Source organism: Tursiops truncatus, chromosome 15, assembly GCF_011762595.2.
Source record: "Tursiops truncatus isolate mTurTru1 chromosome 15, mTurTru1.mat.Y, whole genome shotgun sequence".
Taxonomy (NCBI): Eukaryota; Metazoa; Chordata; class Mammalia; order Artiodactyla; family Delphinidae; genus Tursiops; species Tursiops truncatus.
Window position 1 is genome coordinate 60,121,276 of NC_047048.1, and position 14,087 is coordinate 60,135,362.

At 47.9% G+C, this 14,087-nt stretch overlaps 1 protein-coding gene across 5 annotated transcripts in view; it reads left to right on the forward strand.

Annotated features, from left to right (window-relative positions):
- The first annotated feature begins 1,338 nt into the window (after positions 1-1,338).
- HCK (HCK proto-oncogene, Src family tyrosine kinase) overlaps positions 1,339-14,087 on the forward strand; it is a 39,029-nt gene continuing 26,280 nt past the window's right edge. For 2 of the 5 annotated variants that reach the window (XM_033839924.2, XM_033839925.2), the window contains exons 1-2: positions 1,345-1,597; positions 9,393-9,508. In XM_033839924.2, the coding sequence (XP_033695815.1) occupies positions 9,417-9,508 (92 nt within the window). In that variant the 5' untranslated portion in view covers positions 1,345-1,597; positions 9,393-9,416. Of the gene's footprint in view, positions 1,598-9,392; positions 9,509-14,087 lie in introns of all 5 variants that reach the window. The other 3 variants (XR_004522074.2, XM_033839927.2, XM_033839926.2) reach the window with 3 other exon arrangements.

The window sequence follows — 14,087 nt, forward strand, 5'->3', positions numbered from 1 at the left end:
TTTAAGGCGACAGTCCCTCTCTTTCCAGGAGGAGATGTGCTCTGCCCTTGCCTGGCCCTGGGCACATCTCACTCATCTGCGGCCTCCAGCTGTGCCCTCCAGCCCTACTTGCCGCCCCCTCAATTTTCGAACTCCTCTGAGCTGCCAGGAAGCCTGCAAGGAGTAAGGCAGTCTGGTTCCTGCAGGCAAAGAACTTTGCTTGGCGTTTGAATCGCCAGGGGCCTGCGGAGCGGAAACCGCAGACCACAGAAGGGCCGGGAAGGCTTGGGACGCGGTGTGGGGAGGGGCCCGGGCTAGGAGGTTGCGATTGGAAGGGTGGGGAATGCTTGGGGGAGGAGGAGTGGATTTAGAATCCTGTGAGAATGATGAGGGTGGGATTAGGATCCTCCTGAAAAGGTTTAGACTCCTTTGATAGGTGCCATCAGAAACCCTGGAAGGCAGGGATGGAATATTTGGGTGCGCCGGATTAGAACCCTGGGGGGCGGATTAAAATCCTATGGGAACAGGTTGGGATCGCTCAGGAGACAGATTAGAATCCCTAGGATTAGGGTAATAAATCCTGAGGGCTGGGTTAGAATCTTTTCAAGAAAAGGGTTAGGGGCTTCCCTGGTGGCGCGGTGGTTGAGAGTCCGCCTGCCGATGCAGGGGACACGGGTTCGTGCCCCGGTCCGGGAAGATCCCACATGCCGCGGAGCGGCTGGGCCCGTGAGCCATGGCCGCTGAGCCTGCCCGTCCGGAGCCTGTTGCTCCGCAACGGGAGAGGCCACAGCAGTGAGAGGCCCGCGTACCGGGAGAAAAAAGAAAAAGAAAAAAGAAAAGGGCTAGTATCCTTCCGTTGGCAGGATTAAAATCCTGGGGGCAGAATTAGAAATCTCCGGTAGGCGAGGTTAAAATTCCTTCAGATGTGAGATTCAAAATCCTTTGGGGCAGAATTAAGATCTCAGGAGGAGGAGATGAGGTGTTGGGGTTCTCGGAAGGGTGGGGTTTAGAATCCTTTAGGGCAGGATTAGGGCGATGGGAGGCAACGTTAGAATACATTGGGGGAGGTGTTAGGTTATTTGGGGGTTAGGACCTTTGAAGGACCGGTTAAAATTCTTGGGGGCGGGGTTATTATCCCTCAGGGACAAGGTTAGGATTCTTGGGGGCAGGGTTAGAAACCTTGGATGGGCGGTGTTTAAAAAAATCCTTAGGCGGCGGGATTAGGATTTTAGGAGGTGGGGACAGAGATTAGAGTCCCTGGGGTGGGGTTAGAATCTTCGGGGGCGGGTTTAAGACACTTGGGGGCGGGGTTAGCATCACTCCGGGCGCGGCTAAGGAGCCCAGATGGCCTGTGGGCGACACCGCGTCCCTGGTTCCACCCCGGGCGCACCGCCGGGAACTAGAAGCAAGTGGGAGGGACGCGGACAGTCCAGCACGAGAGGGGCCCCATAAGACGCGCGGCCCCGAAGCCCCTCGGAGCGCAGCCCCAGCCTCTTCTCGAAAGTCAGTCCATTTTCCCTAGGGCACGAGCGCCCGGGACGCCGGGGGCTGCCGAGCTGGGGGGGCGCTCGAGCTGCGAGGATCCGGGCTGCCCACGGGACGAGGAGCGGGCGCCCAGGTGAGTGCAGCGCACACGGGTTCGGGGACAGCGACCCGTGACCCTCGGCCTGAGGGTCTTCGGGCTGCGGAGGGAACCCGGGGTGGTGAGCCGCGTAGGTTGGGTTGCCCGGGAAAGGGACCTTCGTGGGAGCGACGGACAGGAGGTGGGATGCAGGGGCCGACCCGCGGGGGAGGGTGCCCAGATGAACAGCGGAATTGCCTGGCGGCGAGCCTGGGAAAGCTGTAGGGTGACTTTGTGCCTGAGCCGCCACTTCTCTGGGCACTCCAGGTTCCCCTTTTGCAAAAGGAAAAAAAAAAAAAAAAAAAAAAGGCTTCACGGAGCCCGGGAGGGGAAGGCCCTTACGGTTCCTGGTGGGGGTGGGTGACCGTCACGGTCACGGCGGGTTGGCAGCCATAGTGGGGAAGGGGACAGCTGGCCGTAGGCGTGACGGTGCGAGCCCAGGCAGGGCTGCAGCTGGGTCAGCTCGCTGAGCTCCCTCCTCCTCCCAGCTAGGCCCTGATCCCCAGGGGGTCTAGGTCAAACCCCAGAACCTCCTGGACAGACAACAGGATGTGTGGCCCCTGACTTTCCTCCTTGTGAGACCTTGGACAAGTCACTCTCCCTCCCTAAATTCCAATTTCCTAATCTGCCAAAGAGGGCTACTAAGTCTTTCTTCCAAGGCTGCAGTGAGCTAGAATATGTTAGAGGTCATGTAAGTGACAGTTTAGTGTAGTGGTTAGGTAAAGGGTTTCTGGGAGCAACCTGCCTGTTGGACCTTGGGCAGCGGATTTAGCCTTTCTGTGCCTCCATTTCCACAACTGTAGAATGTGGATAATTAAAATATGGCTCCTTCATAGGGTTGTTTTGAAGATTAGATTGAGTTGCTGAAGGAACGCTCTTAGAGAACTGACAGGTCTAATTGCTTAATACGGGTTAACTATTGTCATAGCTATTACAGTCTAGCCCGGTGATTCTCATATTTTAGCAGAACAACAGAATCATCTAGAAGGCTTGTTAAAACACAAATTTCTGGGTCTTGACCCCAGAGTTCATGACTCCGTAAGTCTGGCACCGGACCCCAAGAATTTGCATCCCCAGGTGATACTGATGCTGCCTGTCCCGGGGACACACTTTGAGGACCACTTTGGCCATCACAGAGAAAGCCCTCAATAGATACTGGTTCTCTTCACTGCTTTATTTTCACTATCCTTTTTTTTTTTTTTTTTTGAGGGGGATGAGGTTAAAATACAGAAAAGTGAAGAGAATAATATACTAAATATCCCAGGAACCCACCACCCAGAATTAACAAATGTTCACATTTTGTCCTGTTTGCTTCAGTTTTTTAAAAAATAATATTACTAAAAGTAACAGTTAAAATTGAAGCCTCCGCACCTTGTATCCCTCTCAGTTCTGTTTCTCTTCCTCCCCAGAGGCAACCTCTGTCATGAATTACAGTGCTTCCTGTCTGTGCCTTTAAAAAATGTATTACATATATGTGGGTACATAAACAAGACATAAAATTGTTTTTCGTGTTTTAAGGATCTACATAAATGCTATCTAACTGTGCGATTCTTCTGCAGTTTCATTTTCCCTTGCCTTCTTATCATTAAGTTGTCAGGGTCTAGCCAGGATAAGAAACAGAGCTCTAGTTTATTCCTTCTAAGTGGAGGATCCCAGCAGGGGACCATCCTGCCTTACTTCTCATTCCCCTGGTGATGAACATACAGGTTATTCCATGGGTTCACGACAACACACAATACTGCTGGCGCCAGCCTGGATGTGTGGTCTTGGGTGCATGTACAGGTGTTTCTAGGGGGAAACACCAAGAGGCTGGATGGCTCTCCCGAGGGGCAGCTTTTGCGTATGAGGAGGACTGAGGCGTGAAAGGGTCACCCAGGGAGTCTGGGGCAGAGAAGAGAGAAGAAAGAATCTGGCTCTGCTGACCTTCCAGCTCTTTCTAGACCCAGGGCCACTGTCGCCTGTTCTCTGCTGCAGGAGGGCAAAAATCTTCATTTGTCTCGTTCACTATGACTGACACTTAGTAGATGCTGAAGCAGTGGAAGCATGAAACTTTTGCTGTTGTTTGTTTTTTGTTTGTTTTTTTGACCGCACTTCGCAGCTTGTGGGATCTCAGTTCTCCGACCAGGGATTGAACCCCGGCCACAGCAGTGAAAGCACTGAGTCAGGGAATTCGGGGAGTCAGGGACGGTCCACTGGACCATCAGGGAATTCCTGGAACATGAATCTTTAAAAAAAATTTTGGATAACAAACATTTTAGCTTATTTTTATAGTCTTTTTTTTAACACATTTTATTTAACATAATTAGTAAATTAGTATTTTATGCACATTTTATTTAACATAATTAGTAAAATGCTGCATGTACAATTTGTAACCCACTTGTTTACTTAGTATTACATTGTAAGCATTTTTCCATGTCATTAAAACATCCTCGAATTCTGAATGGCTGAATGATATTCCACTGTTTGGAGGCACCATAATTTGTTTAACCATCCTAGCAAAGCACTTTTATGTAGTTTGTAATTTTGAAAACTATTTTTAGATGAACTTCACGTAACATTATAAAATCAACCATTTTAAAGTGAACAATGCAGTGGCATTTAGCACGTTCACAGTGTTGTACAATCAGCACCTCTGTGTAGTTCCAAAACATCTTCGTCATCCCAGAAGGAAACGCCATACGTTAAGCAGTTACTCTGTTCCTCCTTCCTCTCAGCCCATGGCAGCCACCAACCTGCTTTTTTGTATCGCTGGATGAATTTATTCTGGATATTTCATGTAAACGGAATCACACAAAGCCACACCTTTTGTGACCGGCTTCTTTCACTTAACGTAATGTTTTCAAGGTTCATCCAGTTAAATACTGACACATTTAATTCCTTTTATGGCTGAATAGTATTTCATTGTATGTATGCGTTACAATTTGTTTATCCATTCATCTGTAGATGGAAATTCAGGTTGTTTCCACGTTTTGACTATTGTGAATGGTGCTGCTATGAGCATGCATGTACATATATTTGAGCACCTGTTTTCAATTCCCTTGGGTATATACTTAGGAGTTGAATTTCTGGGTCATATGGTAATTCCATGTTTAACTTTGGAGGAATCGCCAGACTGTATTCCACTACTTTATATTCCCATCAGCAATGTACAAGAGTTCCAATTTCTCCACATTGTGGCCAACACTTGCTATTTTCCTTTTTAAAAAATTATTATTAGAGGGCTCCCCTGGTGGCGCAGTGGTTGAGAGTCCGCCTGCCGATGCAGGGGACACGGGTTCATGCCCCGGTCCGGGAAGATCCCACATGCCGCGGAGCGGCTGGGCTCGTGAGCCATGGCCGCTGAGCCTGCGCATCCGGAGCCTGTTGCTCCGCAACGGGAGAGGCCACAACAGTGAGAGGCCCGCGTACCGCAAAAAAAAAAAAAAATTATTATTAGAGCCATCCTAATGGGCGTGGGAAGCATGAATCTTAATCTCACCCCAATCAGGTTGCTCTGTGGGGCCCCTTACCCCAGAGGGTGAGGAGAAAGTTGTCTGCATTCAGAGGACTGGTCAGGGCTTGGACTTTAAGCTATTTTAGAAGTTAAGTCCCATGAGGGCACAGACATGTCTGTCTCCTAAACTACTGTATCTCTAACACCTGGCACCTGGCACATAGTAGGGCCTCTCAAAAATACGGAATTGAGGGACGTTAAACAGTCCCTCCCTCCCTTGCCTAGGAGGTATTTCAGCAAGTAGGTGTATTTCAATTGACCCCACAAAGTGATTCTTTTTAAATTAGTTGCTAACATTTAAAGTCAAGAGAGCTCACATAAATCTGGATTTCTGTCTTCTCTTGAAAAACTGGAGGAGCTGACAGCCCTGGGACTAGAACCCCAAGGTTCTAGACCAATCTCCTGTACTCCCCTGCTATTGACTCATGGTAGCGTTGGTGATGCTGAATGGGGCTGCCCTGTAGACTGCCCCTGAGCTGTCCGGTTTGCGGCACCCTTGCCCGGACCACCTTCCTCATGTGGATGGCCCTGTGGGCCCCTATAGCCACTTGAGTTTTCAAGCCCAGCCCTCCAATCATGACAAGGCCTCCCTTTAAATAGAAAAGAAATGTCAGGCCCAGAGAGGGTAAGTAACTTTCCCAAAGTTACACACAAAGTTAGTAGTACAATCTCTCTTAGCCTCTGTCTTTCTAAGCAAACCCTCACAGCACATTTTTTTTTAAGTCTTTATTGAATTTGTTACAATCTTTGCTTCTGTTTTCATGTTTCCGTTTTTTCGCCACGAGGCATGTGGGATCTTAGCTCCCCAACCAGGGATCGAACCCGCACCCCCTGCATTGGAAGGCAAAGTCTTAACCACTGGACCGCCAGGGAAGTCCCCCCTCACAGCATTTTGATCCCCATCCCATTTCTCCGGTTCCCTCCACCCCAGGACTGGGAGTTTTAGTGTACTTTCAGAGGCATGGGTAATGATACAGAAGAAACCCTTGCTTGGATGTAAAACGTGCCCCGTTCTTGGCAGTGGCTGTGGCCACACATGCTGCACCCTCTGGATGGCACTGCACAGGGGCTTGCATTCCTAATCCTGCCCTATGACACCTGCCCGAGCTCCCACCATCACCATGAAATCCTTTGGTCCAGGAGACTTAGGTGCAACCAAGAGAACAGGTTGCTCTGCCAGAGCAGTGAAGCACAGGAGACGGAGCACAGGAGGCCTGAGTTTGAGCGCTGACATTGCCTCATACAAGTCGTGATGCATCAGGCAAATTCCTTCACTCTCTGAGTCTCAATTTCCTCATCTAAAAGATGGGAATAAGAATACTGCCTCATGATGCGTGCAGAACAGTATTCCTTTGATGTGAACACACGCAAAAGATACTCCATATTTTCTATAGGCGTATATGTCTCAGATTGAGTTGGCCCAGAAGCAGACCATAGAAAAGATTTCAAATGCATTTACTATTTAGTTTATTTGGGAGCAGATCCCAGAAAACCCTGGTAGGAGAGTGGGGAAGCAAAACAAGGAGAGAAGGCAGCCAATCAAGGTGTGTTATCAAGCCAGTCCCGCTGTGGGCACCTGGAGCTCATTTCCACTGGGAGCTGATGACCGCGCTTGAGAAGCAAAGGAACTGGGGTATTTATCTGCCTGCTCCTGTCAGCCACTGGTCGAGGGCTGCTCCTGAGGGATGGTGATTCTCTAGCACTTCCACTTGCCAAGCTCAAGGGCACAGCAGGCACCAAGGGCCACAGAGAAATCTCTTAGGCAAAGAGATGCAAGTGCTAGCAGTTGGACGTCCGGCGAGTGTTCGGAAATGGTGAAGCGCTGAGCTATGGGGCAGAGCGCCGACAGCATCTTCTCTGATATAGTACATGTATGCAGACGCACGTGCAGAGGCTACCTGGAGGAGGGAGGGGTGGCCGTGGAGAGCCTGTAAAGGGTACCTTACAAGCCTTACTCCAAGGGTGCCTTAGATTTCGCTGTATTGTTTTCAATTTTTCTTTTTTTAAATTTTTTGGCCACCCCACGAAGGCATGCAGGATCTCAGTTCCCCGACCAGGGATCAAACCTGGGTCCACTGCAGTGGAAGTGTGAAGTCTTAACCACTGGACCACCAGGGAAGTCCTTGTTTTCATTTTTAACAAAGACGGTGTATTGTTTTACTAGGTGATGAAAGGTAATTTTAAAAACAAAAACACATACCCACCAAAACAGAAAAGAATAGGCTTTGTCAACTATAAAAGAATAAGTGTAAAAGGGTCAGAGGATGTGTTTCTTTGGCTTTGAAGTTTCCATTTACTGAGGACAGATTTGGGGGCAGCTGACCTCGGAGCACGTTGGGAGGTTGAAGTGAAAAGTTGTCCCTGGGGCGAACTGACCACCATGTCCTTTCTGAAGGGGGCCACCTCCACTCAGCTTCAATCGAGGAAAGACTTTGTTCCTCTCCAAGCAGAGATAAACAAACATGGAGAGTCCGTCTCAGTTTAAACACACATTTGTAACTATTGTTTAAATGGGGAAATCTAGGGCACCCTGGCAGCTAAAGGGGCACTTTGTTCAATTAGTCAAGAATTTATTGAGCACCTACTGTGTCTTAGTTTTGCACACTAGTATATAGCCATGTACCAAACAATCATTACCCTCATGTATCTTACTTTCTATGGGAGGACAGATGATACATCCACAGGTAACAATAGGTGTGTTAGTTCAGGTCCTTTGAGAAGCAGACTCTCAGAGAGATTAAATGTGCAAGAAATTGATTAGAGGGAATGCCTGTGGGAGAAGCTAGAAGAGGCTAGGAGAGCCATCAGATAGCAGGCACGTCTGACTCCAAATGAAGGAAGGAGGGAGGAAGGAAGAGAACAAGCAAGGAAGGGAAGGTGGAAGTGTCTTAGGCTGCAGGGCAGTTCTAAGGAAGGTTGGCAAGGCTGTCAAAGAACCCTTAGCCAAAGTCTCCTATCAGAGGTCCCCCTGGCACGGGCCTGCCTCAGTATCCCCGCCACACTCAGTCCCTGGCTGGGAGCAGCCCATGGCAACAGTGATGGTCTTCAAAGCACAGCAGCTGGGGCCATTTGTCAATTCTGCTCTCAGTAGAATTGCCCCGTTAGGTGGTGGTTAAAGCCATGAAGAATAGAGCTGGGAAGGGGCCAGAAAGTGTTGGGAGTTGGGGGCGGAGTTCCTATCTTAGCCAGGGTGATGAGGGAAGACCCCTCTGAGAAAGTGAGATCTGCAAAGAGATCTACATGAAGAGAAAGAGGCTTTCTGGGTGACGAACATTCCAGAAAGCAGCATGTGCAATGGTCCTGAGGTGGACACATGGTTGGTGAGTTGAAGAGTAGCAAGAGGCTAGTGTGGCTGAAATGGAAAAATCAAGGGCGGGCTGGTGGAGACAGGACTGTGAGGTTGAGGGGATTCCAGGTCATGGAGCCTTGCCAGCCATAGAGGGGAGCTGGGCTTTTACTCCAAGTGAGATGGCAGCCCCAGGAGGTTCTGAGCAGAGGAGCAACATGACTTGACTTATATTTTTAAAAGGCTCACTTCTGTAAGAGGCAGAATGGGGATTCAAACCCAGCTCTTTCTGGCTTCAAATCCCATCCTATGTTTTCCAAACTTCCCTGCCCCCTGCCTACCTTAAAGGTAGTATTATTCTAAGGAGGCTCGCAAGTGCCCTTGAGTTCTGGAGTTGACCAGGTGACCCAGAGGTAACATTGAACATGCTAAAAACTTACTACATGTTTGGAACAAGTGGTTGGAACATATGCATCTCAGAGCCAACCCTCTGGCCAAGTGAGGCAAATGACCAAAGGCCCGAGTTCCTCTTCAGTGTGTTGCTCTGTCACTTGCTTTCGTGTAAACCAGGGCATGACACCCGCCCTCTCTGGGGCTGCTGCTTCCATCTGTAAAACAAAGGTCTCTCCAGTCCCTTCCTGTTTGCAAAGTCAAAGTTTTGAGCTCTTGATCAGAAAGAAGCTGAGGGTCAGAAAAGGGAAGAGATGGGGAGACAGGGGTGACCCCTAAATGTCCATTATGGATAACAGTCACTTGGAGGTTTGGCTGGTTCATTCAGAAGACAGTCAGGGAACTCGAGAAGAGGGAGCTGTAGGGCTCTGCACTCCTGAAAACTCTTCAGGGACTTGGTCCCTCATAGCGAAATGCTTTCTCCCCCACCCCCATGGCTGAGCTATTCAGAGAAGGGAAGTTTCCTCTAACTGGACAGTCTTGAGCCCTGGGCCTCTGGCGGTCTGCCTTCCTAAGCTTCCTGTTTGTGTTAACTCATCCCCCCTCCCCTTTCCCCACTGCAGCTTCTGAGGCTGACCCAGTGAAGTATGAGAGGCAGGAGAGCTGAGTTCTTGTTGTACTTGCCACTGATCACCTGGGGATGCTCTCTGCCATGGGCCTCCATTTCCCCATCTGACAGGTGGGTTCATAATTCTGGTCCTGCTGACTTCAGCCAAGTATGGTCAGGCCTAGAGAGGGTTGAACACAATATATTCATTCCACAAATATGTATGGAAGCCCTTTCTAAGCATGGCTTCAGTGCCGTCATCTTCATGAGGTCCATACTTCACACACCCTCACCTACTCTAATGGGTCTAGTACTCTCTTTACTTTCTTCCATCAAACTTCCTATCAAGGCAGTCTTTCCCGTAAGCCATTAACACTTGAGTATGAATTGCAATCCCTTGTAAGAATTTCCTTTGCACTGGGCAGGACCCTTTGAGGTTTAAGGGAGCAGAAATTTAACTCAAACTGGCTCAAACAGAGGAAGGGGGTTATTGGAAAGTCCACGAGCACATCAACTTCAGGTAGGGCTGGAGAATCTGTATTTCTTCATTTCTTGGCTCTGCTTTGCAACTGCAAGCCTCTTTTCCAGCCAAACGGATGATTCTCACGGGCCAGGATTGAGTCACATGCCCATCTCTACTTCTATTACTGATTGGCCAGACTTGGTCACAGACCCACCCCTACAGCCAGAGGTTGAAGTCAGCTTTACCGCAATCCATGGGTTGAGAATGGGGGAAGGGTGGTTCCCAAAGAAAACTGGGGAGCTGTTGTCAAAAGAAGGAGGAGTAGATGCTACTCAGGAAAGAACTATAGCTGTTCCCTTCAGAGAACTTATCATCCAACATCTCACTTCATATTTGGGGAAACTGAGGCCCAGAGAGAGGCTGGGACTTGCCTGAGGTCACACAGTGAGTCTGTGGCAGAGGTGGGACCAAACTCCAGGGCTCCTCTCCCCCAGCCCTCACAAGCCTCTGCTTGAGCCTAAAAGCTCCTAGAAAACCATCTCCCACCCAATCCACAGGATGCACAGGCAGGACCTGGGCTTGGCTCTGAGAGTTCAGGAGGCGGCTCTGAGGCCTCCACAGCCAGCACGGTGACCATGGGAGGCAGCCAGGCCAAGCAAGCTGGACTTTCTCATTTCCCTTCCATGCAGCACCTGCAGAAGCTGAGGGGACGAGGAGCCGGTTTCAGGTCCCAGGAGTTCAGCAGTGACCTGAGCAAGTGTCTTTGTCAGGGATCAGCTGTTCTAAGTTAGTCTGGGGCCAGGCAGGCCACTTCTGCTCTCAGAGCCTGGTTTCGAATCAGATTAGACAAGAAACATGTGTTTTCAGAAATTTTAAAAAGCCTTTCACATCTCTGTCCCACAAGCTTGAGAAGCAAGTGCCTTCTATCGTACAGGGAAGAAAATGAGGCTCAGAGAGGGGAAGTGACTTACTCAAGGTTACACAGCCAGTCAGTGGCAGAGCTGGGATCCAAACCCAAGTATTCAGATCCCAAGTTTGACCTTTATTCCACTACATAGGTTGGTCTCAAATTTTAGTGTGATAAGAATCTCCTAAAGAATTGTTAGAAATGCAGATTCCAGGCCTACATCCCCAGAAACTCTAGTTCATTCAATCCAGAGTGTGGCCCAGGAATATGCAAGAGTCAGTGAGGACTCTTTGGGTACAAGTGGCAGAAATCCAACTCAAACCGGCTTAGGCAGAATTGAGAATTTACTTGCTCATGAATTACAAAAATTCTGAGGTTGGAAAGTTTTAGGCATAGCTGGATCCAGGTGTTCAAACATGTCTTCAGGAATCACATTGTCTCCATTGTTCAGCTCTGCTGTCCTTTGTGATGGCTTCACTCAAAGGCAGTCCCTCCCTTCATGATGTCAGGATGGCTCCCAAGAGCTCCAGTTTTCTACATCCCTATCTACATCTATACCCACATCTATACCTGCATCCACATCCACAGCTACATCCACATCCACATCTATAGCTACATCCACATCTATAACTACATCTACATCCACATCCACATCTCCATCTACATCTATACCTACATCCACATCCACATTCATATCTACATCGACGTCCACATCTATACGTACATCTACATTCACATCCACATCAACGCTTATGGAAAGAGAGTGCCTTTTCCCTAATTTTTCCAGCAAAACCTCAGGGCAGACTCTGCCTCGGCTAGGATCACGTACATACCTATAACTGAACCAAGCACCATTGGTTGTCGTGGAACATGGAATTCTCGAATGGGCTGGGCCTGTATCAAGTTGTCAATCCCTGAAGGCAAGGGTGGGGTAGCCCCCTGAAAGCCCATTGAGTGGGAGAAGCTGGATGCCCAAGGAATATCCAGGCACTGTTATCAGAAAAGGGATGGATGCTGAGGAAGCAAGAGCAAAAAATGTTCACTCTGCCCAGTTCTCAATTAGAATGATCACGTGAATCACCTGAGCCTTGTTAAAACGCACATTCCGATTTGGGAGGTGGGGCCCGAGATTGCATTTCTAACGCCTCCCGTACGAAGATGCTGCTGGTCTTCATGCTGGCCACACTCTGAGTAGCCAGGCACTCTTACATTTCTCACTCAGTTCAAGCAACTGTGCAGCCCCCACTCTGCAGAGAAGCCCTGGGATATATAAACCTCTTCCCTCGCCCTCTCCCCACCCCCATCCCATGGTTTCCAAACCCACCCAAACATCAGCGTCATGTATTTGGGGACTACTTGTCAACATACAGCAGACTTTGCTGCCAAATCACTGTTCATTGTGTTCTCCAGTGACCTTTATAGGATGATCCACATAATAAATTCTCCTTTGAATTTAGGGCTCAAAAAATATTTGTTTCTCTCAGTAAATTGCCATGCTTCCTGGGATTTTATGTTAACAATGTACAAATTGCCATTTTTATCTTGGCTGCTAGGAAACTCAGAGATAGATCTACTACTCAATGGCAGTAGCAGTAGCACCCTAGGCTTCTGGTTCAATAATCTTTCCTTTCTAAATGGTGTAGCATAACCCTTTTGAGTCTTGAAGTGCTCTGTATATGGTTTAATATTATAAGCTCCCTCAAATCCTTTTTGAAAGTCAGTGCTTCTTTGGAACATTCTTGAGTTTCCCCCAATCTTTATTGAAATCCTTCCCATTCTTCAAAACCCAACTCATTATCCTGCTGCTCAATTATTATAAACAGGTTGTTTTTCCTATGAACAAACTAACATACACATGTTGGTGACAGAACCCGGATATATATTCATTTTACAAAATGGCTTGATATTATATATGTTTTGCAGTTTGCTTTTCTCACTCAGTAAGTATTGTAGCAGTCTTTGCATGGCTCTGACTGTCCTTGCCAATGCCTAACAGCTTCTTGGGAATGTAGTTCTGTATGTCCAGTCTTCCCATCCCAACTGGAGCAGGAACCGGGTCCTGATGCTTTTACTTTGGCCTGACCACATGAAGCGTGGGCTCTGGGCATGTATTTACTCACTAACGGTGCACTATGCTCCTACCGTGTGCCAGGGAGGCACTGAGCTAAGCGCTGAGGGACACAGACGTGAACAAGACCAGCCTCTGCTGTGCTGCAGAGATGGGAACCTTCTGTATCTGCACTGCTGAATACAGTAGCTTGAGCCACAGACAGGTCTTGAGCACGTGAAACATGGCAAGTCCTAGCTGAGATGTGCTGTACGTGTAAAACACACCCTGGGATGTGAAGACTCAGCATGAAAAAATATATATATATAAAGTATCTCAATGATAATTTTATATTGATTACATGTTAATAATTTTGACATATTGGGAAAAATAAATACATCTTAAAATTAATTCCCTTGTTTCTTTTTACCTTGAAAAAATGTGGCTGTAGAAAATTTTTAATTATATACGTGGCTCACGTTACATGGCTAGGTCTAGTGGTCGTGAAAATAAGCATTTCTGAGGCCGCTCCAGACCGGGCAGTAGAATGGTTCTCTTGACTTAGGGGGAAATCACATTTTATGCAAATTTGACTCCTGCTAGTACATCACTTTAAAAAAAAAAAACTTTATTGTGCAAAAATTGAACTAACGGGAATTCCCTATTTTAAAAAGTTAACTTCTAGAGTACTGTGGTATCTCTACACTTGTAGGCCAAAGGACTTGCAAACAGTGCTTGCTTTATGCTCCAGGGCAGTGCCACATCTGCTAGGGAATGGAAACGGTTAAGGTTAACATTTCTGTCGCACTTACTGTGTGGCAGACACCTTTACACTCCTCAACTCATCTGTGATTGCAGCCACCCCGGGAGGTAGAACCCCACCATCCATGGATCATGCGTGTTCATGCCTGGGGAGGCCCATCCCTCGAGACCCTGTGGCCATGCTGAATCTGTAACTTGATGATGTAAGGCATACCCAATAGGTACTCAGAGAGGTGGAGGGAGCCTCTGTACCTCACACAGCTATGCTCTTCCCAGAACACCCTTAAGCTAATCAAAATATATGAAACGTAATATAATTTTGTCATACAAAACCACACAATATGCTGTTTTATTTCCCACAAGTGTAAACCATATTTATCACAAGTCAGAGAGGTATTGGTTTTTGTTTTCGATGCACACAAGTACATTATAAAGCACTGATTCATTGCAATCATTTTTCAATGATCTAGCACTCCAGGAGTCTGGATTAGTTCCTGACTTTATTCGCAAAAGGCGAATGAAGCAAAACCCG